Source organism: Scardinius erythrophthalmus (assembly GCF_964197995.2).
Source record: "Scardinius erythrophthalmus genome assembly, chromosome: 11".
Lineage (NCBI taxonomy): Eukaryota > Metazoa > Chordata > Actinopteri > Cypriniformes > Leuciscidae > Scardinius > Scardinius erythrophthalmus.
In genome coordinates this window covers 37347186-37369024 of record NC_138231.1, presented here as the reverse complement: position 1 = coordinate 37369024, position 21839 = coordinate 37347186, and the positions used below count along the sequence as shown (strand labels likewise).

At 37.1% G+C, this 21839-nt stretch overlaps 2 protein-coding genes across 2 annotated transcripts in view; both read left to right on the top strand.

The window, feature by feature from the left end:
• Positions 1–19846, top strand: part of mthfd1l (methylenetetrahydrofolate dehydrogenase (NADP+ dependent) 1 like) — a 36003-nt gene extending 16157 nt beyond the window's left edge. The window contains exons 20-28 of the mRNA XM_081379169.1: positions 2042–2153; positions 7044–7183; positions 7287–7328; positions 8139–8239; positions 8559–8736; positions 9218–9325; positions 9863–10015; positions 16902–17026; positions 17256–19846. Of these exons, the coding sequence (XP_081235295.1) occupies positions 2042–2153; positions 7044–7183; positions 7287–7328; positions 8139–8239; positions 8559–8736; positions 9218–9325; positions 9863–10015; positions 16902–16991 (924 nt within the window). The 3' untranslated portion in view covers positions 16992–17026; positions 17256–19846. The remainder of the gene's footprint in view (positions 1–2041; positions 2154–7043; positions 7184–7286; positions 7329–8138; positions 8240–8558; positions 8737–9217; positions 9326–9862; positions 10016–16901; positions 17027–17255) is intronic.
• Positions 19847–21377: 1531 nt separating this feature from the next.
• The window catches only part of akap12b (A kinase (PRKA) anchor protein 12b), a 38181-nt gene continuing 37719 nt past the window's right edge, over positions 21378–21839 (top strand). Inside the window, exon 1 of the mRNA XM_081378752.1 lies at positions 21378–21617. Within this exon, the coding sequence (XP_081234878.1) occupies positions 21507–21617 (111 nt within the window). The 5' untranslated portion in view covers positions 21378–21506. The remainder of the gene's footprint in view (positions 21618–21839) is intronic.

The following is a 21839-nucleotide window of genomic DNA, read 5'->3' as shown; positions in this document are numbered from 1 at the left end:
TCATATCAGAACAAACCAGGCAGCAAAGGGTTGTGGGAATATTACACTGGACTATAATGTCCCTGCTGGGATTGGGATGTATGCAAGTATGTGTGTGTGAGAACGAGTGAGAGAGGAAGTGTGTGAATGCTTAAAGGATATGCATGTGTCCACAGATGGAGCGAACTAATCCTGTTTGATTGACCATAGACAAAAGATGTGAGATTTGTTGAGAGTGTCTGGAGAAAATGTGTCTCTGATGAATTAATGTTAACTTATTTTGTGTTTCTGCGATGTTAGCTGCAGGTTAGGGACAAAATTGTCCCCGGCTAAATCTTATAACTTCACTTTGGGGACATTAAAAAAAATGTGGAAAAGTATTATTTTATGAGCAGTTTAGATTTGTTTGGCCAAGTAAACCATTTGTTCATGTGATGCTGAGAGAAACACCAGTCTATATATATATACAAACACTTTTATTCAGAAATGAGGCAGCATTAAATTGATCAAAAGTGACCGCAAAGACATTTAAATTTCTATTTCAAAACCTGTTATTTTGAACTCCATCTCAGAATACTTAAATGTATCATCTCAGCAAAAAAATATTAAGCAGTTTTATAAACAATATATAAACCGTTTTCAACATTGATACTAATAAGAAATTCTCTGTCAATTTGTAGTTAAATTACTAGTTAAGAAAAAATTGAAGTAATTTAGAATCAATACCAACCTATAGAGTCATAACCAACCTGTTCCTGCCTGCTGTGCTCTTTCTTGCTTGGTTTTTCCTGTTTTCTAACTTTCCTGGCTTGGCATGCCAAATCTCTCCTCTTTTCCACACTCACAGGGCAAAGAGCTCCAATCTTTCCCTGTCCAGTTTTTTGATATTGTACTTTTTTATTTCTGCAAAACTTTCCAGAGGACAGTTCACTGGAAAACCATACACTCTCTTTCCATCACTCATTCTTTCACAAGCTGCCACTGATGTACACTTTGTGGGCAAACTTGTTGCTGTAAATTGATTTGTTGAATTGTTTTGCAGATGTAAAAATGTTACTGGTTGACTTTTATCAGTACTGATTGATGTTTTGATGATTTAAACTTGTGTGAAGCGTGTGAATCGTTTAGGTTATAATGAGCTACGCATTGTCAAAATCTACTTAGAGTTGATGTTTATCACATTTCATCAATTTTATATGAGGGTTCAGTTGGTGCAAGACTGAGATGTACTGTAGATGCACACTATTTTTTTTTTTTTTTTTTTAAACAAATGTATTAAAGTGAACTGAATCAATTTGATGAATCGTCTCAGGGCTCTGGCAGGCTTGTTACTAATAATTTCATGTCTCAAAACTTGGTTCACTTACCTCACTTGACTCGTCTTTTGGCTCTTTGAGTCTCAAAGGGTGATGTGCTAATGAAGAATATTTTATAATGTTTATATCAGCACCTGCAGAAGTAGTGGAAGGAGAATGCCGTGATAAAAGTTTATGTAAATAAAGGAAGGTCGTCTCCATTGATGGAGAGCTTTTTTTTTTTGTTTCAACCTTCCATCCTTTTCCTGAATTTAAATGACTTCACCATCACTCCATGCTTTGTTTTGTATGTACTCCCCTTTCCATCTTCCTGCACTCTCTCTTTCCTGTCCCTTCAGCTGTCAGTGTATGTGGTGTTGCTTTTCAGTGTTTGGGAAGTTACAGAGGACCTCAGGGTCATCAGTTCAAACCCCACATTTTCACTGAGCTTTAAATGCTTTCTGGCTGATGATGATGATAATGATGATGATGAAACAGACTTTCACAATGTTTAAAGTTTACTGTAGTTGAAGATCAAATGGAGCTAACATACAAGCTCAACCACATGTCTTTAAATAAAAAAATAAAAAAAAACCTCAGATGTGGAGAATGACCACCTAAACCCTATAGCTTGTATTGTCAGTTACCAGCTTTTAACATGGCAATTTCTACTGTAATTTTCAGGTAATCTTGATTCACAGTGCCAGTCATTTGTAATGCATGTCTGGCTTGGTTTGCACTGATATTGTTTGTCTTTGTCATGTCAGGGCACTCCGGTGTTTGTGCATGCTGGACCTTTTGCTAACATCGCCCATGGAAACTCCTCTATCTTGGCAGACAAGCTGGCTCTTAAACTAGTTGGAGAAGAAGGCTATGTTGGTGGGTGCACACACACAAACACATTCAGTCGCACACCACTGCTTTTGCTTTTTGTAGTCGCATGCTTTAATTGACTACAGACAAAGGCTATGCTGGGGGTAAGTTAAAACAACAACAGTTGAGTTGTTTTCTGGTTCAAATCAGACTCCTGCTCATGAGTGGTCACACATGAATAAAATCACAAGATCTGGTGTTGTGCAAAATTCAATCACCCTACAGAATCATATCACCCTTAACAACCAACAATTGACAAATAATGTAAATAAACACACAATGAAAAATAATACATGATAGATAGTAGTGTATACAGTATGTATTTAAAAATATTAATATATAAAACATTACTGTTTAAAAGTTTGTTAGTAAGATTTTTTTGTTTTTGAAACCAGTCTCTTATTCTCACCAAGACGACTGCATTTATGATCAAATTGATCATTATCATTATATTGTTCAGTAATGGAGTAAAACCGTAATATTATTACAATTTAATATAACTGTTTTCTATTTTAATACCATTTAATATGTATTTTATTCCTGTGATGGACTAGCACAATTTTCAGCAGTCATTACTCCAGTCTTTTTTGTCACATGATCCTTCAGAAATGATTCTAATATGCTGATTTGATGCTATAGAAACATTTCTTATTATTATCAATGTTGAATTAACAGTTGTGCTTCCACGGTTTTGTGACAACCGTGATACTTTTTTACAGGAATCTTTGATGAAAGTTCAAAAGTTTGTAACATTAGAAATGTCTTTACTGTCACCTTTGATAAATTGAATGCATTCTTGCTGATATAAAAGTATATATTTCCTCAAAAAAAGTCTTAACGCAAACATTTTAATGGTAGTATATAATTTTGACTTACACATGTAGCAACTTGCATTAGGGTATTTTAAAGGCTCAATGGCTAATCAGTTAATGTTATGCTAAGTGAGTGACTCAATGTCTGGGTAATTGGCTTGTGGCATGTCTTGCTGTTATGCTAAACTGTGGAAAAAACAAGAAAGGTTTTATTTAACAATTTATAATGTGACTATTTAAATTGGGTTAATTGACCATCTTTACGAAGTTATGACGACGATTATTAATAAAATAATTTTCTACAAGTATATAGAATTTGGCACAAAACTGAATCCTTTATCTTAAAACCCCGAAGAATGTTTCTTATGGTTTTTTTTTAAAGCTAATCCTCTCAGTGTCAGCACACCTGAACACACAGGTCTATGAAACACACACACACACACACACACACACACACACACACACACACACACACACACACACACACACACACACACACACACACACACTCACTCTTTATCTTGCCATCTCTCCGTCACTTTATCACTTCCTCTCTCCATTTCTCTCTCTCATTCCTTTGCTCCTCTCTATCCTTTTTATTCTCTATCCCTCCCTCCCCTGCTCAATGACATGCCCCAGACACTAAAAGAATGCTGGGAATGGCGGAGGCCCTGTGGTCCACGCTAAGAGCAGTGTAAGCTTCACCCCTTCATTTAAGGACAAGCTGAAGTGTGTGAGCCCAATGAAAACACTGCCTACTAAACTGGCCAAGAGCTGTGTTGAGTTACAGCCTCTGGAATTTGAGATACTTTTTCTGCCAGCATGTAAATAGTAAATTCTTTTGAAAGGGAACTTTTAGGGCTTCACGATTATTTGAAATACAGAAACCGAAATTGCGAATATGGCTTAGTGTGATGATCAAATAGCAAAGGCTGCGATTTAATTAATTAAATATATGGGCTGTGTGTTTCGGAGCGCGGCACCGTGTTATTACGTGCGTACAGTGTTTTCAGCATCTCAGAGCAGCTTGATTCACATTAAATGTTGCTCCACTCCATCTCTGCATCTGAATTTGGGTAACTTATAACATGCATTTGGGAACACAGCATGCGGCAACCATCTTCTCAATCTTAAACTGGCTGTTTACAAAAAAGAGAAGCTTTAACCCCTTAGCTGTCACCCCCCTTTTTGAGAATGGACATTAAAATGCACTATTCAAGCTTAAATGGTTGTAATTCAAGAATGCTTTGGAGTATAGACCTAAGTTTGGTCTTGTTTTAAAGGTAAAAAGAAGTGAAAGCACTTCAAAAGTTATGGAAGTTTAAATTTACATTAAATCAAATATAATTTATTTAATATTTTTATTTTATATAAAATATATATTTTACAAAATATGTTTTACAAAAAAATTACTATAAAATCAAAGCAATATCTAACCAAGTTGTGTTCCAAATTTGAAGTTGATATCACAAAAAATGAAGTTCCCATGAGATTTTGTTTAGGCGTATTACCAAAAATAGCCACCGGGTGTCATTGAATTCCATTGAATTTTACTGTATGCATTCTACCATAACAAATTAATAAATTTCTGTCCAAATATCACTTCTGTTACAAAATATGGAACCTTGAGACTCAGACCTTTCTGACAATGTGTTTTGTCAAGATTAGAAAAATTATTGAAACATATTATGTTTCAAATTATGAAACATAATGATGCCCAAAAGGGGAGGAGCCTGATAAAATAATTTAGAGTACCGTTTCTATGGTAACACAATGTCCAATTTCAAAACAGTTTTCACAGGATGAATTCTGAGATCGTAAGCTTTCAAATGATACCTAATTTATGATAACTAATAAAATATGTAATATAATAAAAAAACGATAAAAAAATATAATACAATATTTTAGAGGATAATATATATATTATACTTTTTAGAAGATAATATTATTTTATAATTTTTTATTGACAAATACTAGATTATATATTTTCTAATGAAATTTTAGCATAAAAACCAACATATCAATTATTAAAAGTGTGTGAGTCAACTTTTTGTGACGAAGGTCAGAACTCCTGTTATTATGTAGATTTTTTGAGGTGCACTCTTGTCATAAATTCATCTATTTCTGTTCCTACATAATTTATAACAAAAGAACAGTCCTAAATATCTATTTAGGAGTCTTAGAACTTTCCAACGATAGTTTGTCATAATTAGATTAGGATTAAATAGTAATATAGGGCTCCCTGCGGTTTTCTTTAAAATGATAAGTTTGATGGTTTAATGTTTGAAAATGAAGAAATTAAGACCGTGGGAAATATAAGCATTGTAATTTTGCTGTAATTTTAACAAAAAAATATTTTACAGTGAAATATCACAATAGTAATATTTCTATTATAATATATTTCATTTATTATTATTACTATTATTAATAATCTACTACTACTACTACTACTACAACATTTATTATTATTATTAATAATATAATCGCATAGTTTCTGGCCAAATTGTGCAGCTCTTCAAACAAGCACAGCAATCCTGAAGATTTTTTTTTAAACAATTGACATTTTTATTAGAAAAATCGCAATTAGAACCCCCCCCCCAAATCGTGCAGCCCTAGTTGTTTTATAGAGCCCCCACACCCCAACCCCCAGAGGACAGTAAGAAAATGAATTGTTTGATTTACTGTATTGCGAAAGACAAGAAACTTGGACCTCTCTCATTTGTTACATTCAAAGAGGTCAATATTGGACTTGGAGCGTCAGCATCAACAAACAGCTGGAATGCTGGGAGTTTGTTGACTTTTGCAAAATGTTAGTGAAGGAGGGGGACGTGTGTATGCGTTACCTGAAGCCAAGGTATGTGTGGTATGTAGTGTTTTTGCTGTGAGTGAGAGGGAGGACGTTGCCTATATCAGCTGATTATACACAACAGATCTGCTTCACAGGAAAATCACCGCAGTGCTCAGAAATACCAGAGTGGCATGGTAGTAACCTTTATTCTACCCAAACTAAACTGATCACGCTCAGACCTCAGACTGATAGATGTGCTGATAATTCCGAATTCTCTGCAAGTTCCTGAAGGCCGATAACATACTCCCACCTTACATTCTCTCTCAGACCCGGGATGGGTGTAAATCTGTGCCTGACTAGTGTATGGATGACCTGAGGCCTGGTGATGTACACTCGTTTATAGGGTGCATCATATAGGAGGTGGTTTACTTTCTTATGGCACCTGGTCTTCCCAACGTCATGAGCGCGGTCTCCAGGATAACGCTCTGATTCTGTGAATTTTTTTTTAGCAGAAAGTAAGGATTGGCTGAAATGTCCTCACTTTTCTCTCTTTGTCCTCCGATGGTTTAAATCTCAAACTGGTCCTCACAAAGATAGCTGTATATACACAGACACACACACACACACACACACACACATGCAGAGCCTCAGAAAATATGCCAGACCTCTCTGGTGGAAATAACAACATTACCCTTCCCATTCCCTCCTGCTCCAAAGGCCTGGGAAGTAGCACAGGAAGCTTGCAGAGTTCTGGGAAAAATGGATGCCTGGAAAGACTCCACACATGCTTACTGTTCATTGGCACATACACACATTAATACTGACCTGTTCAAACCCAAACAGTAGATGTCTCTCACACACAAAAAAACAAAAGTGACATGCAGGGGAAAATACAGTGGAGTTGAAATCATCTTGTCAAAACAGTTTGTGATGCTCATGTGTTGTACACCATTGCCAGCACTTGTGGAAATGTGCCATTGATCACTCACTCATGATGGCAGTAACATGTGGAGCACTTACATGCTCACTCTTAAAATGGTTGTAATTATATCCTTATTATAATGAATGGCAATAACTCTTCCTGGAATGTGGGGACAATTAGATTATTACGTAATTGTAGGCTGCTTTCATGTGTACGTGTGAGTGTTGTGCTCTTATCTGGCTCAGTAATAATAAAGTATAGATGCAGAATGTTTGTTTACATCAGTATCTAGCACAACAGAGCAGTTTTTATATCAATGTCTTATTTATAAATGCTCTCAATACGGTTTAATTTCCTGCTCCTTCCCTGCTCAGTGACGGAGGCTGGCTTTGGTGCGGACATTGGCATGGAAAAGTTCTTCAACATTAAGTGTCGGACGTCTGGGCTGAGGCCTGATGTGGTGGTGCTGGTAGCAACTGTACGAGCTCTGAAGATGCATGGAGGTGGACCAAATGTAAGTGTGTGTGCACAATCACACGTCCCTTTATATGCATGACTGCATTAAAAATACATTTGATATATTTACAATTGTCTGTATATACTGTATATTTTTAAAGGTCACAGCTGGTGTACCACTGCCTAAAGAATATATTAATGAGGTAAGCAATGTTTATTTCCCAATCTTGCTTCAAATTATTATATTTGTAAGTCTAATGATTTAGTGATTTAATTTTAGTAAGTACACATTTTTTTTTCTTTATTTTTTTAACACAACTTATGTACTATCCTACTCCAACAATAAGTGGCGATATTGCTCCCCAAAGGCAGGATGAAAATAAAGAGGGTTGGAAGGGGGAAGGAGAGTAAATGAATGAGGGTTTGCCTCACCTCGTTTGAGCAAAGGCCCAGAGCACATCTCCTCCACCCTCTCCAGCTCCCCTCTTCCCCCCTAATGTGGTTTGTGTTATTCAATTAACAGGGTAAACACAATCTGTGTTGTTGAAGCTAGAGACACAGAGGCGTAATGGGAGTTGTAGTCTAAGAAACGCCGTACCTGCTTTTCATCAGTCCCTCTAAAGAAACCCAGCTGAGAAAATAACTCAAGTGCTTAAGCTAATTGTGTGGTTCTGTAATGAGAAACAGAAAGCACCAAAGCATGTCTCCTGAGCCTGAGACTGGTTCTGAGACTGGTTCTGCTCCATGAGCAACAATTGAGTTAAAAAAAAGAGCCGGAAGTTTCCTCTGAAAGCTAAGCCGTTTGGATGGCGTTCTCTAACGGACTCATCCTTTCATGAAGATCCTGATGAATCATTCAGATCCAACTAAGATTTTAATGCTTTCCAATTTTGTCTGTTTCATTTCTCTAAAATGCACTTATTTTAAATCTTGTGAATTAAATGTTAATTATAATTAATCTTCATTTTGTTTTCTTTTTAACAAATGTATTGTCTGTTTACTTTTTTCATCAGAATTTGCAGCTGGTTGCAGATGGCTGCAGTAACTTAAATAAGCAGATTCAGATCGCTCATCTCTTTGGAGTCCCGGTGGTTGTTGCTCTGAATGTCTTCAAGTAAGGATTGGTCCATTACAAAAACTCATTCTCCAGCATGCATTTTCTTCTAAAACATGATGTTTAAAAAATATGGTGCATTAAACCATTAGAAAACAGCCATGGCTGACACAAAGCAGAGAATCAATAATTAAACAAAGTGCTCTGATCAAAAACAGCCACAGATGGTGTCCTAATTGAGCCTTTTTGCACTTAAACGTGCCTTTCCAGTATGTCTGGAAGCCCACACTTTTTGATGAATATTTAGCCAAAATGTGGTTTGCCCTGTGCCGTTTTGATTTGCCTTGTCAGATCCCATGACATTTCGCTCTCTTTGAAGGACTGACACTCAAGCAGAGATCGACTTGGTGTGTCGCATCGCAGAGGCTTCTGGGGCCTCAGCTGCTGTTCCCTGTCATCATTGGTCCAGAGGTGGGCGGGGCTCTGTGGAGCTGGCACATGCTGTGAAGGAAGTTGCATCTCAGGAGAGCCGTTTTCAACTCCTGTACAATCTGCAGGTGGGGCCATTTGCGATTATTTGTGTAAAAAAACAACTACAGTTGAACATTAATAAAACATTAATAAAATAAGTAAAATCGAATCCCCTCAAAGACAGAGCAGATTGATTCTGATGGGTGGTTTAAATATGATCGTATCTAAAGGTCAGCTGGTTTAAGTTAACCTTAGTGAGTTTGGAGGTTGTGACTTTGATTAAGTGATGCTATGAAAGGCACGGTAATCTCTGCTCTTGGCTCTGGCTGCCCTCTATTATCCTATTAGAGGTCTGGGCGCTTGCTATCCCAATCATCTACATGGAGAACTGACTGGGGATTTATGACCACCAGATAGGCAGAAGCCACATTTTAGAGCTGATAATTAAAAATAATAATAATAATAATTCAAACTCCAATACTTTTTTATCTCCCTCCGCACTCCTACTCTTTTTACTCCCTTGATCTGTTAAGTAATTGTTATGGTCTTTTTTTTTTCTTTTTACAGGATCCTATTGTGGAGAAAATTCGGACAATTGCACAAAAGGTTTATGGTGCTGATGACATTGAGCTTTCACCTGAGGCTCAAGCTAAAATAGACTACTACAATCAACAGGTGAGAAGGGCTGTACATTGCCACTTAACTTTACAAATGCACAAACAGTTTTGATATTTGAGCTTGTTTTTTTTATACATATTTTCAAACTTTTAATATTCAATGTTTATCTCCATTTTGTCATTTGTTTTAGTTATATGCATCAATATAACAGTACATAGTTATAAACTACAATATTTATGTACTTTTTATGCAAACAGATAGTTTTGAATGTATTTATTGAAACTGATAGCTGATTCATGGAAATTTACCAACTCTTTGCTACTCAAGTTTAATATTTTCGAGGACAAGGATGTGTCTAATGAATTTTTTATTTTTTATTTTTTTTACGTTTTCACAGTTTTTCTTGCATCATCTGATGTTTTATATTGGTTGCAAATATGTTTCCTGAGCTGTGTGCTCATTGATATTAAATGGTTAGATAATCTTGGCCCAATGGGTGCATCTCTCAATATAACAGTTAACGGATGTCAAGAGCCCAGAGCTGATGTTGTGCATGTCTTATGTGGGTATTAACTGTCTGTAAATCTCTCACAGGGTTTTGGTGCTCTTCCTATCTGCATGGCCAAGACCCACCTGTCTCTCTCTCACATGCCTGAGAAAAAAGGTGTTCCTACCGGTTTTATCCTGCCCATCAGAGATGTCCGTGCCAGCATTGGGGCAGGGTTTATCTACCCTTTAGTTGGAACTGTAAGTGATTATCCTTGAAATCTGATGGAAACTCTCATCTTGTTCTTTCTTTTCCATTCTGTCTGCATGTCTACACTTTCCTTCCAAATATATTTGATGGCTTTAAATCCATCCACTACCTCTTCATATTATGTTCTTTTATTACTTCCTTTGCTGGTAAGTAACTGGATGTTTCAATAACTAATAGGATCCAGGATTACGATTGAACCAATGATCTGTGACCTCTTTGGGACTTTTAAAAACAGCACTCATGCCAAATTCCTCTGCCTTCATGTTTTTGCTCTCTAAAAAACAATATTGCCTGGCCTAAGGCAGGTATATCTCTGTCTGAATTCCTGACAATGTTTGGTCAAGGCCGTTTTTAATAATGAGAAGTCTATTGGATTCCCACTTCGGATTCATGATGAAACCTGTGAATCAGCCTTCTAAAAACAACCCTTAGAGCATGTGTGGTCAACTTTAAAATGACCCATGCTTGCCTTATGTGTGTGCATGTTTGTGGGTTTTTATTAAGATACTCCATCCTTGGAATTTTTAATTTTTTAAAGCTATAAATTAAAAACATTTATATACATGCATGCATGCAAAAAAAATCTGTTGGTTTCACTGTTTAAAAAAGGTTAGAAGTTTGATTATTTTGATTTGATGATGTCATGTGGTGATGCTCTGTTTGAGCATCCTGACCAGCTGGATTTTGCTTCGTGACCCATTTTGGCCAACCAGTGATGGACCTGAGGAGTTTGAGGAACTGTCATTGTTTTGCGATTTCAATTTGGTGACGCTGCTTAATTTCACTAGTTTTTAATACAAATAACAATATGTCCACTGTTGCTCCATGCTTTGTTATTAATTGGCTCTAGCCCTTCCTCTTGCTAAAGTTTCCTTTAATAGTGCCTCAGTTTGATTGAGCCAGCATTTTTGTATCTTTTTGTCATTGTGTGTTTTGTGGGCTGGGTGAGGCTTAGGAAAAGGAAGCTCATTTCCGGGTTGAGAGTGAGGTCTTGGCTACGATGTGGGGTCAGGGTCAGGGTGAGGTGTCTGCAGCGTGGCTTGCTGGGAGATGGGTGACTGTGACCCAGCCCCTCCGGTCTGACCACCGCTCTGTCCCCTTTCATCTCCATGGGCCTGCTGCGGGACACACGGCCAGCACTCATGACCTCTCACCTTCAACCCCTCTCAGAATTTGCTGCCAATGCTTTGAACTTCAGTGTAATAATTTCATCATCTCTATATCTGCTGTTCTGCTTTTTTATCTTTTTTATCTTCTGCTTCTATATCATTGATATATATAGAGGTTACTCTACAATAAAAAGTCTTATGTTCTTGACATGCATTTTAGAACTATATACAGATAATAGAGTTTAGCTAGTGTGAGCAGTTACCCACTGAAACAAACTGTTGCCGTTGTTATCTTATGCCTCTGGATCTGGCTGAAATATATATGGGCTCTATTACAACACTGGCCATCTCGGGCATCAAAACACATTACACATGCTGTGGTGGAGAGTGTGGGTATGGTGCAATGAAGTTCGCCTATCACAGCAATGAGTGCTTGCATTTCTGAAAGAGGAAATGACAGAGTGTCCTGTTTTGCTTAGACATTGTGCTAAATATTTCCTTTACCACCAACTCCAAGAAAGTCTGATGTGAAATGGAGTTTCTCCTCCTCCTCCTCATCTTCTTCTCAGTCTTCTTCACCTCTTTCTCCTTCCTTCTCTTCATCGTCATCTTCCTCTTCTTCTTCCTCCTTCTCCTTGTTCATCTTCTCAGTCTTCTTTTTGTCGTCTTCTTATTCCTCTTCTCGTCGTCTTCTTCTCCATCTCCTCCTTTGTTTTCTTCCCCTTTTTAGCTCTTTTTACAGTGATACTATTAAAAACTTTGTGTTTTATTATGAACACATGCTCCCTGTCTTTCAGTCATAGCTTAGGTACAACTTAGATTTGAAATGGCATGTAATCATTATACAGGAAAGCCATATCTATTCCAGTCATTTCTGTGCATTTCTGTGTGGCTCAGGCTACAGACAGGTGTGTGTTAGTCTGCTGTTACTTTCAATGCTGGCCCCTGAGGGACAAAGCAGGCATGGGGGCTTACAGGAGGAAGTAACTGATGTCATGCACTAGATATGTGAGGGAGGGGTCAGCCAGAGAACAATGAGACTCAGCGGATCTTAGCTTCCATTCAGCTCAGGAAATTTATTGCCCAAAACCGTGTCTGCTGTAAGCTGCACAATGAATTCCTGATGATACTGCTGGAAGGCTTATGGTGTTTTGGCAACCTGGCCAACACGCTGACATGAACACATCAATAGCAGAATGGTGCAATGAGCATGTTCAGTAAAAACTATTTACAGACACAATGGTCTGCGGTGAGGGAAACATGGTTAGTTGTTCTTGAACAGTTACTACATTGAGTATTGTGTATGGGAATAATTGTGGGGATTTCTGTGCTTAATTTATAACAGCATCTATATATTTTTGTTTATTTGTGTAGCGATGTTTAGATGACTGGAAACACCTAAACCTAATGGAAAAAACTATTTGTATTCTGGCCAATAATGTAATCTCTTGTTTTTGGCACAATGACATCTCAAAACCACACAGCCAAGGGATTGACTTTGTAAGTGAATTTGTTGAGACAGTGTTGCTTTGGTTCAGTGTTCTTGGTTGGGGTGGATAATGTCTACCTTCAACCTTCGTTAAGTGCACATATCCACAGAAAACAAAGGTTAATCAGTCATGAGGAATCAGAGGTGAAGTATTTCATATTTATATTGTCCGTGGCAGTTTGGAATTGAGTGTAGCAGGACCTTATATCTGAGAGTTTTGCAGTTTTCATTCTCTGGGCAAGGTAAAATTGCCGGATAAACGATGTACTGTTTCCTCTGTCTTTTTCTGTTTTGGACTGTTTTTAATGATAATTTAATTAAGATAATTCCTTTATTTTACATGTCTCACATGTGTGCCAGTCACTTGATTTTAATCTGTGGTATTTTAAAAGATGTTTTTTCTTTTTTCTTTAATGGTTTGACCCCTGGCTTCAGATTTTGTTGTTTGGGACAGAAAAACTGATGACCTTAAGTTTTACTTAATTGCGTTTCAAGTCTGCATGCTTTTTAAAGCATTTAAAAAAAATTTTTTTTTTTATTTTTTTTTTGAAACCTTGTGAATATTGATTGCATATATACACTGACCTGTCAGTATTTGTTAATAATTCATATTCTAAAACATTAATAAAATAGCTCAGACAGCATGTTAAAAAGCTACAACAAAGTGGTAATGTTTTTGAAGTAGTTGACCCCTTAACTGTCACACCTTAACCCCTTAGTATGGGTGGTCTGGCAGTATTTGATTTGAATTCAACCTCTAATAAACGCATAAAAGGAGCACATATGTGCGTTATAGCTCGCAGCCGCATCACAAATCGAGAATCCATAATATTTTTCTTTATATTTAAAACGTTTTCATACCTTTTTTCTCATAAAATTTAATTGGTGTCATCTTTTGAACTCTTGGCATGAAAACAAACGGAGGATTCTGCCAATCTTTCATGATTTTTCATGTCTATTGCTATTTCAAAATAAAGGCCTAAACACGGCTAATGAGTATGAAATATTCTTGTTGCAAATTGATAAATCCCAACAAATATAAATGTATATACCTACTCTGCACTTTGCTGGTGTAAACGAGCAGCCCCTCTCTCTTGTCTTTAATGTCTTCATATTTTCCCCGATATTGCAAAGTCACTGATGAAGGTTGGAAGAGCGATCTTATCATCCGCTTAAAGGATTGGTTGATTATGATTTCATTTTTCTAACTTTAGTTAGTGTAATGTTGCTGTTTGAGCATAAACAACATCTGCAAAGATACAACGGTCAAAGTTCAAAGCAAAGGGAGATATTTTATTTTAAAGAAATTGCTTTTCAAGGACAACAACAAACAGCTGGTAGGGATTACACAACATTCCTCCCGGGTTAGTGACATCACAAACCCTAAAATTTACATTAACCCGCCCACTGGAACTTGATTTATAGATTATCATGACAGAAATGTCCTGTTGCATTCTACATGTTGTCACTTCTTGAGTCTCTTTCTGACTCCGGTTTGAACATAAAAGGCTAAAAGTTTTTGAAATGTTCAGTGCATGTCTGTGTGAGGTAAAAGGACACAAGCTGTTGAAGCTCCGCCCTCTGTGCCGGGAACAGCAGCTCATTTGCATTTAAAGGGACAGACACAAAAACAGTGCGTTTTTGCTCACCCTCAAAAAGTGACAACTTTAACATGCTATATAAAATATACGTGGGGTATTTGGAGCTAAAACTTCACATACACACTCTGGGGACATCAAAGACGTATTTTACATCTTATGAAAAGGGCATTATACCACCCCTTTAAGCAAGACCTTTATATTTGATGTTGCATTGCTGGGGAAAGTGAAACTGAATTGTTTATTTCGGCCGGTGTTGTGCCGAATTTCGACTCCCTGCCAAATTATTACCCCCCTCGTTGAAGTCAGTACCTGATTGCCTAATCCTTACCCCACCCCTAATCCTAACCCCTCCCCCACAACTAATCCTAAACCTACCAATACTAGGGGGGTAATAATTTGGCGTGGGTCAGAATTCGGCACAACACCGGCACGTGTGGATTAGGGGTTGAACAGACAGACTAGTCGACTTTAATGGTCTGCCGCTTGATGCCGACTAGTCGCTGATCATTCATGGCATATAGAAGGCGCAACAGAAAAACAAATCTTTGAAGTCCACTTTTACGCTCTGTTTCAGTTAAAATGACAAATACATGCACCGCTTATTTTACAGGCAAGTTAATCGCCGCTCTAAACTGCTGCTGCATTACGCACGCACACACAGAAGCGCGCATATCACGTGAAGATCGAGTGCACACAATCATTCAGTAGCGCAGAAATGTATTGTAACTGTTCTGTGATTTATCAATAAGATAGCATAGAAACTGAAAAGTTCTAGCATATATTTCTTAGTAACTAAAATCGGTACTATACGGTTATCCGGACCACACGTGACCACACGTAAATGTACTATACTGTTAACCTAACCCTAACCCTACCCAAATAGATTATCCGGACCACACGTAAATGTACTATACGGTTAACCTAACCCTAACCCTACCCAAATAGGTGTGGTCCGGATAACCGTATAGTTCCCTAAAATCTACAGCTTCACTATTAGTAGAGAGACGCTGCCAGGTGCAATTCACTTTTGTCCACAGTCCAGCCCTGATTATTCTCCTCTTCTAGGGGCAGAAAGAATGTTTTAAATAGTTTTACCTAATGATAAAACTATTTAAAGTAAACTCCTTAAGGCAGTCATATGCACAAAAGTTGTTGCTGTTTCTGGAAACCAGTTTGCTTTGTCCTCATACAGTATTTTGTGTTAAAGGCCCCCTGTGGTGAAAATCAAGTTTTTAATTTTGTCTGTGTGGTGTTTTTAATATACTTTAAGACAGCAATAGTGTTGACTAGTGAATTTGCACATTGTTTGAGTATTTTCTCCTTACAACTGCAGTGAAAAAAAGACAGTCTCAAAATCTTGGTTTGAAATCGCTGGTGTCACAAACTAGCTTGTAACCTTGTAATCATCATTACAGGGGACTCTCAAGAGAAGCCGGGTTATCCCAGTATATTTTTCAGTTTCTATGAAAAATCAGGTACATTTAGCAATATAGCAGGTGAATAATGTGTATGATGTATATTACAATGTTATGATGAACTATATGCATTTCTCCACTGATGATCTAAGTTGTTCAGAGCGTTTCTAAGGATACTGATTTTTAGAAGGTAGACTGAGATGGCGAGCAGGAACATGGTTTGTGTAACATTAGCAACACATTATTCGCTGTTTGATAACATAGTCAAGCCAAAGGCTAATCATATTTATTACCGTTATGTGTCCAACGTTGTAAATAGCGATACAAAAAATGCATTACCATTCTGATCTGAGAGTGAGTGGAGGCAGGGCTCAATTGCATATTCATTAAACAGTTTATACTAAATGTAGCAAGGGTGTAGAGTTACATTCAAACTATTGTAAGGCATGAATACAATTTTTATTATTATTATACATGCAGTTAAAATGTTTAAATATGCGATTTTGGTGATCAAAGATGAGTTTTAAGGTATAAAAAATGTGACTACAGGGGGACTTTAATGCATTTATGCTTTTAATATGTTGTAGCTTAAGTATAGCTTTTAGAACTGATTATAGTGAACAGGGTTTAATTTTGTTTGTGTGACTATGTAATTGTCTTTGTAGTATTAATGATGCTGGAAAGCACTTTGGTCAACTGCAGTAGTTTTAAATCTGCTATAGAAATAACATTTGTATTGTATTGTAGCCTGGAATTTTTTCTAAATTTCTATGGAGATACAATACACTGATAAATAATACAAAGATATGACTTTTTAAAAACGAATTATTTCTGCAGTAGAAAACGTTGTGGCACCAAGATGGAGATATGTGCTAGATATGCCCTTGGGTTTGCTATTGCTCCAGGGCCCTATGTGTTCTTAATGCAGGCCTGCACGTACCCCTCATTCGGCACAAATTCAAGTGTTTCCATATTTGCAATTAGTTGTTAAATTGTTATTTCTTTTGTAAACTTGTACTTATCGCACGTCCCAATATCCATGTAAAAGTTAGAAAGTCACGTGCAAGGTTTTTTTGTTTTTTGCCTACCACCATCCTGAGTGAAAGGCCATAAAGACTAACGCAAACATGCATTTCACAAAACAAACTATGAATCTGTCTTTTGTTCAGTGGTTTTTTTTTTTTTAGGTTTTTTTTTTATATACCCAGACAAAAAAAGATTTGTTGCCTATAAAAATGTTTTCTTGTCTACATTTCTTTCAGATGAGCACCATGCCAGGCTTGCCTACTAGACCCTGTTTCTATGACATTGACCTTGATCCTGTGACGGAGGAAATAAAAGGACTCTTCTGAGGACATTTCGTCTGTCCCATACATGCACTTGACCAGTAAGAATAAGTCAAGTCGACTTCATTTATATAGCGTTTTTAACAACATGGATTGTTTCAAAGCAGCTATGTTAGTTGTGTTCAGCTAAGAACACAACTATGTGTGTCAACAATGACTTAGTTTTAGTGCTTTGCTCATGCCACACCCCAAAAAGATCAGATTTGATTTAATGTACAAAACTATCTCTCCTCATTTTTTTTGTCCTCTCTTTCTTTCCTCCATTCTCAGGTGTTCCTCACTGTCCGTGTAGGCCGCCATTCATATGGCAATGATTACAGCTCATCCACTGCCTTCTACAAATGAAACCACTGAGGCGTCAACTCTACAATAATAGCTTACTTTATGAATTTTGTATTTAGCAGGTTTTCATTTAAATTAACTTTTAACTGTTTGTTTAGAGTTTTAAGCTTTACTTTCTTTTCTTTTTTTTCTGTAAGCATTTGTTTACATAGTGTTTTAGTATTTACAATTTAATGACGCACAAAAGCTTTTTAACTCATTCCATGCAGCTTAAAACTCCTAATGCTTTAATATTTGTGTTTAATTTGTTTCAGGTTACTTATGGAATATGGTAACAGTATTCAAGCGAACTCCATTTATATCATTTTTTACTTGAACACCGTTAGCATTCTCCATTTGGAACAGTAAATAATTTGTATCAGTTTCAGATGTTTGTTACAGCCAAATATGCCATGAATCTGATGTCAGAGGAGCTTTTATTTAGACACTACACAAAACAAAATTATAGGTGTTGTTAGTGGTTTGTTTGACACCTGTTCTATCTCTCTCTCTCTCTGTTATAAATGATTAGTTGTTACATACTTGTTACATACAGACTTCAGTCTACCTGTCTACGCACCTTTTCAACATGCATGTGAGTACATGCCAGAAAATCTTGTTTTAGACATTCCACCGTTATCTGTTATTCTGAGTCTTAAACTACAGTGTGCTACGTGAGTAGAGAAGAATTCCATTAACTGTTGCAATAGTTGTGTATGCTTCAAACCCTGTATTTTTCCAGTGATGATAGATTCTACAATGAAAAAGGCAGTTAGAAAACAAGATGACTGGCCAGAAAAAAAAAACTATTTCGGTGTAAATCCTTTGAAATGGATTGTGAACAATACACATTTTTTTGTTTTTGTTTTTATCAATATGCCACTTTAAAAATTTTTTTTTGACACATTCATTATGTGTCTGTGAGAGAATGCATTAGTGATGTGTGCACATGCATGAGTGAGTTAATGAATCGCTAATCCATATTGTGAAGTCAGACTGTTGGTCCACAAAGGTGAAATTCCTTCAGATTACATTCCTTGGTCTTTTATTAGGGTGATGTATCGAACAGTAGCAGACGACCGGCCCCCACCCAGTCTTTCAATTCTTGTGCCTCTACAGGACAATGTCCAATCAGAGACACCCTGTGAGGGCAGCAGTACTCATTCATACCCCTCTCAATGAGAGGCCTTTTGCTCCTCTTTAAGACACCCACAATTAGCTGAGCAACTCAGCTTGACATTTACTCAAATACTCACACACACAAAAACCTGTAATCTCTTGCCCCACAGAGGACAACCAATGGAGTTTTTGTTGGTACCCAAAATAGTAGTCCAGTAGTGTTATTGTTCCATTTTCATGACGTAAAAAAGGAATACATTGTGTGTGCTGTAAAAAGGGGAAGTCATTATTTTATTATTTTGCATGTTTGAGATTGGTGGGAGCTCTAATGAATAGGTTCCTGTTGCTGCCAGTGACTGCTGCCATTTTGATCTTTTGAAGGGCGCCCAATATGGAGCTGTTGCTCATTTAATGCATTTCACCCTACACACTACGCTACTGTTAAAAAGTTTCTGGTTGGTAAGATTTTTTTAATGTTTTTGTAAGAAATCTCTTATGCTCACCAAAATTTGATCAAAAATATAGTAAAATGCCATGAAATATTTCAAATGTTTTCTATTTTACTGCATTTTAAAATGTAATTTATTTCTGTGATGGGAAAACTGATCGTTCAACAGCCATTACTCCAGTCAGAGTATGATCCTTCAGAAATCGTTTGTGATTTGGTGCTCAAAAAACTTTTCTCTAATGTTGAAAACAGTCGTGCTGCTTAACATTTTTGTGGAAACTGTGATACATTCTTTGATTATTAGAAAGTTTTAACAGAGCAACATTTATTCGAAAAACGTATCAAATAGCTTTACTGTCACTTTTTCAAGTTGAATAATAAAAAGCTTACCCACCCCAAACGTTTGAAAAGTTGCTTATATTAACATTCTGTGCGCTTTCACAGTTATTATACAGCATCAGCTTGTTAGCTAATAGTGAACTATCTGAATTAGCTGTAGTCTTTCACATCAATCATTTGAGAGGGAGTTATTAAAGTTTCTGCCTATATGTCAAGCATCTCAAATCAGTCATTGTTTCAATTTGGTTAAGTTGTTTTCTGGGTCAAAGAGATGCTGATTCAATTACATTTTAAGGCTGTTCTTTTGACATTTAGACAAAGCCATTGGGAATTCAGGCACCAACATTTTGGCGGCTTCTTTTTTTTTTTTTTTTTTTTTTCAACAAAACAAATTCCCTTGTTGGAGAGATGTTATATACTGCAGATGCGACTCACAATTGCAGCCATGTTTCTACTTGTTATTTAGCAACCTCTGAGTTTTATTTTACATGCTGTAACAGTTTGTTTTCCACCCTCAGTTTATGCAAGTCATTTAACCCTCTGGACTCAACCTCAGGTTGTTCAAGTGGATCTGTCACTGTTTGTAAAATGTAAGCTACTGTAAGTGTCTTTATAAAAGCATCAGCTACCAGGCAAATTACTCATTATTTACTAACAATTCTAATGGCTTTACTTTGGTTTTCAGCTTGTTGGGCCTCTTTCTACACCGTGGTCCTGAACATTAAAATCATGAATCAATTAAACATGTGCGATTAAGCATGTTAAGCATTAATCAATTAAGTATGTGCGAGGACTCACATTGGGTAAAGTCAGTGTTATTTAATTTAGTTAGTGTGCAAGCATTGTGATACAGTCTGAACATGTCTTTATCAAATTACTTTGAGTTCATAACCCACAAAATGTTTAATGCACGTAAAGCACTGCTCTACGTAATAAGAGAATATTGTTTTAAGGATAAAAAAAGATTATGAAGGGCTCTCTGATTTGCAATACAGGTCATTTTTTTTAATTATGGATTTAACTATGTGTTCAAAACACACCACTTATCCACCACAAACTACTGCCTCTAAAGAGGAGCTGGGTATTTCTGAAAAGCGAACATGCCTTCCATCTATTCTTTAATTGTTTTTCCCTCTTCTTTTTGTCTAAGTTATTCTTTAACAATGACCAAACTTTCGCACATAACATAGGCATCCACAGGAATGGTCTTTGCATAACATAAACATATAATCAAATGGCCCAGCCTGATCCTTCATATACTTCTTAAGAAAACAATGCATTATGTATTTTAATACAAAGTCAAGTCATTTTAATCTTAACCCTGGGTGTTGTTTATTTCTCTGAACGTGGAGCCAGTGTATCGCACCACAGCAAAGTGTAATTTACACATTTAAAGATTCTAAACAACATGCATTGGAGCACAGCCAAATACACAATTAAAGCAGAGACAGAGAGAAACCTCACTGCATGGTTGGTTTAGATGCATGCATGATGTGGACGTAAACTAGTGCCTTCTTAATTAGGGATTTCCTGTGGGACACGTTCCATAGGCCTGTTTTTCTGTGGAGGCCCATCCGGCACCCAATGTTGACATTCCCACTGTCTGTAAATAAAACCAGAACAGAAGCTTAAATTTTAATATATTTTTTTTATATAATTGCAGCTGCATGCCAACATTTTTTTTATAAAAAACTTCTGTACAGTTTCATGAGAAATATAAATGCCAGTGTAGTTTATAATGAGCCTTTTTGTCCTCAAATGTTAGGAGAAACTGGTTAGTGTTGTAAGACAGTACCAAGTTATAACAAATAAAATGTAAGTTGTAACACTAACAGACATTATATGTATATACCTGTATATTATAATTAAACAAGAGACCATTCTGATTCAGATAATACTAGTTCTGTAATTTACCAGCCAATAACATGATTACAAATCAAACTATAACGCGACTGAAATGTTGGCTACTTATCTCAGAATAGTATTTTGTCCAAAAATGTCATCTTTTAGGCTTGCCTCAGAGGTTGGTAGCCATATAGTACCTTTCTAAATGGTGTTACAGTCCCAGGTCTCACTCTGGTTTGATGCTGTAAGGCGTGTCTGGCTGCTCTCCATGTGATACTGATGGGAGGAGGGCTCCTAAAAGTGAACCTACAGACCCGTTTCAACACTTTCCAAAGCAGACAACCCTCGGGACGGACTGCAGGGCGCATTTACACGGGCTGTTGGATACCTACTTCCTTTTGAACGCTCATTATTTTCCTGAGAGTGGAGAAACAGCGACGTTATTCATCATGGGAGCGACACCATCCGTGCAGCGGGACGCGAAGAGCCCTGAAGATGCGCCAGAGGACATCAGCGCGGAGCTCAGCGACGCTCAGGATGGAGAAACCCTAGATGGCAAGGTAACATTACGCTTGAAAAGAAATATTATCGTTATGAGATGACGTGTGTGGGGATAAAAGAGGGGTAAATCGCTGAACATGCTCACCTAAGTATCCCCGTTCGGGACCCCTTGAGTCAGATGCGTGGCGCAGCTAGTTATTGAGCTTTGCTTTATGTAAACACCTGATACCTCCTGACAGCTAGCTGGGACTGCGTTTGTGAGATTCGGCTTAGCAGGTAAC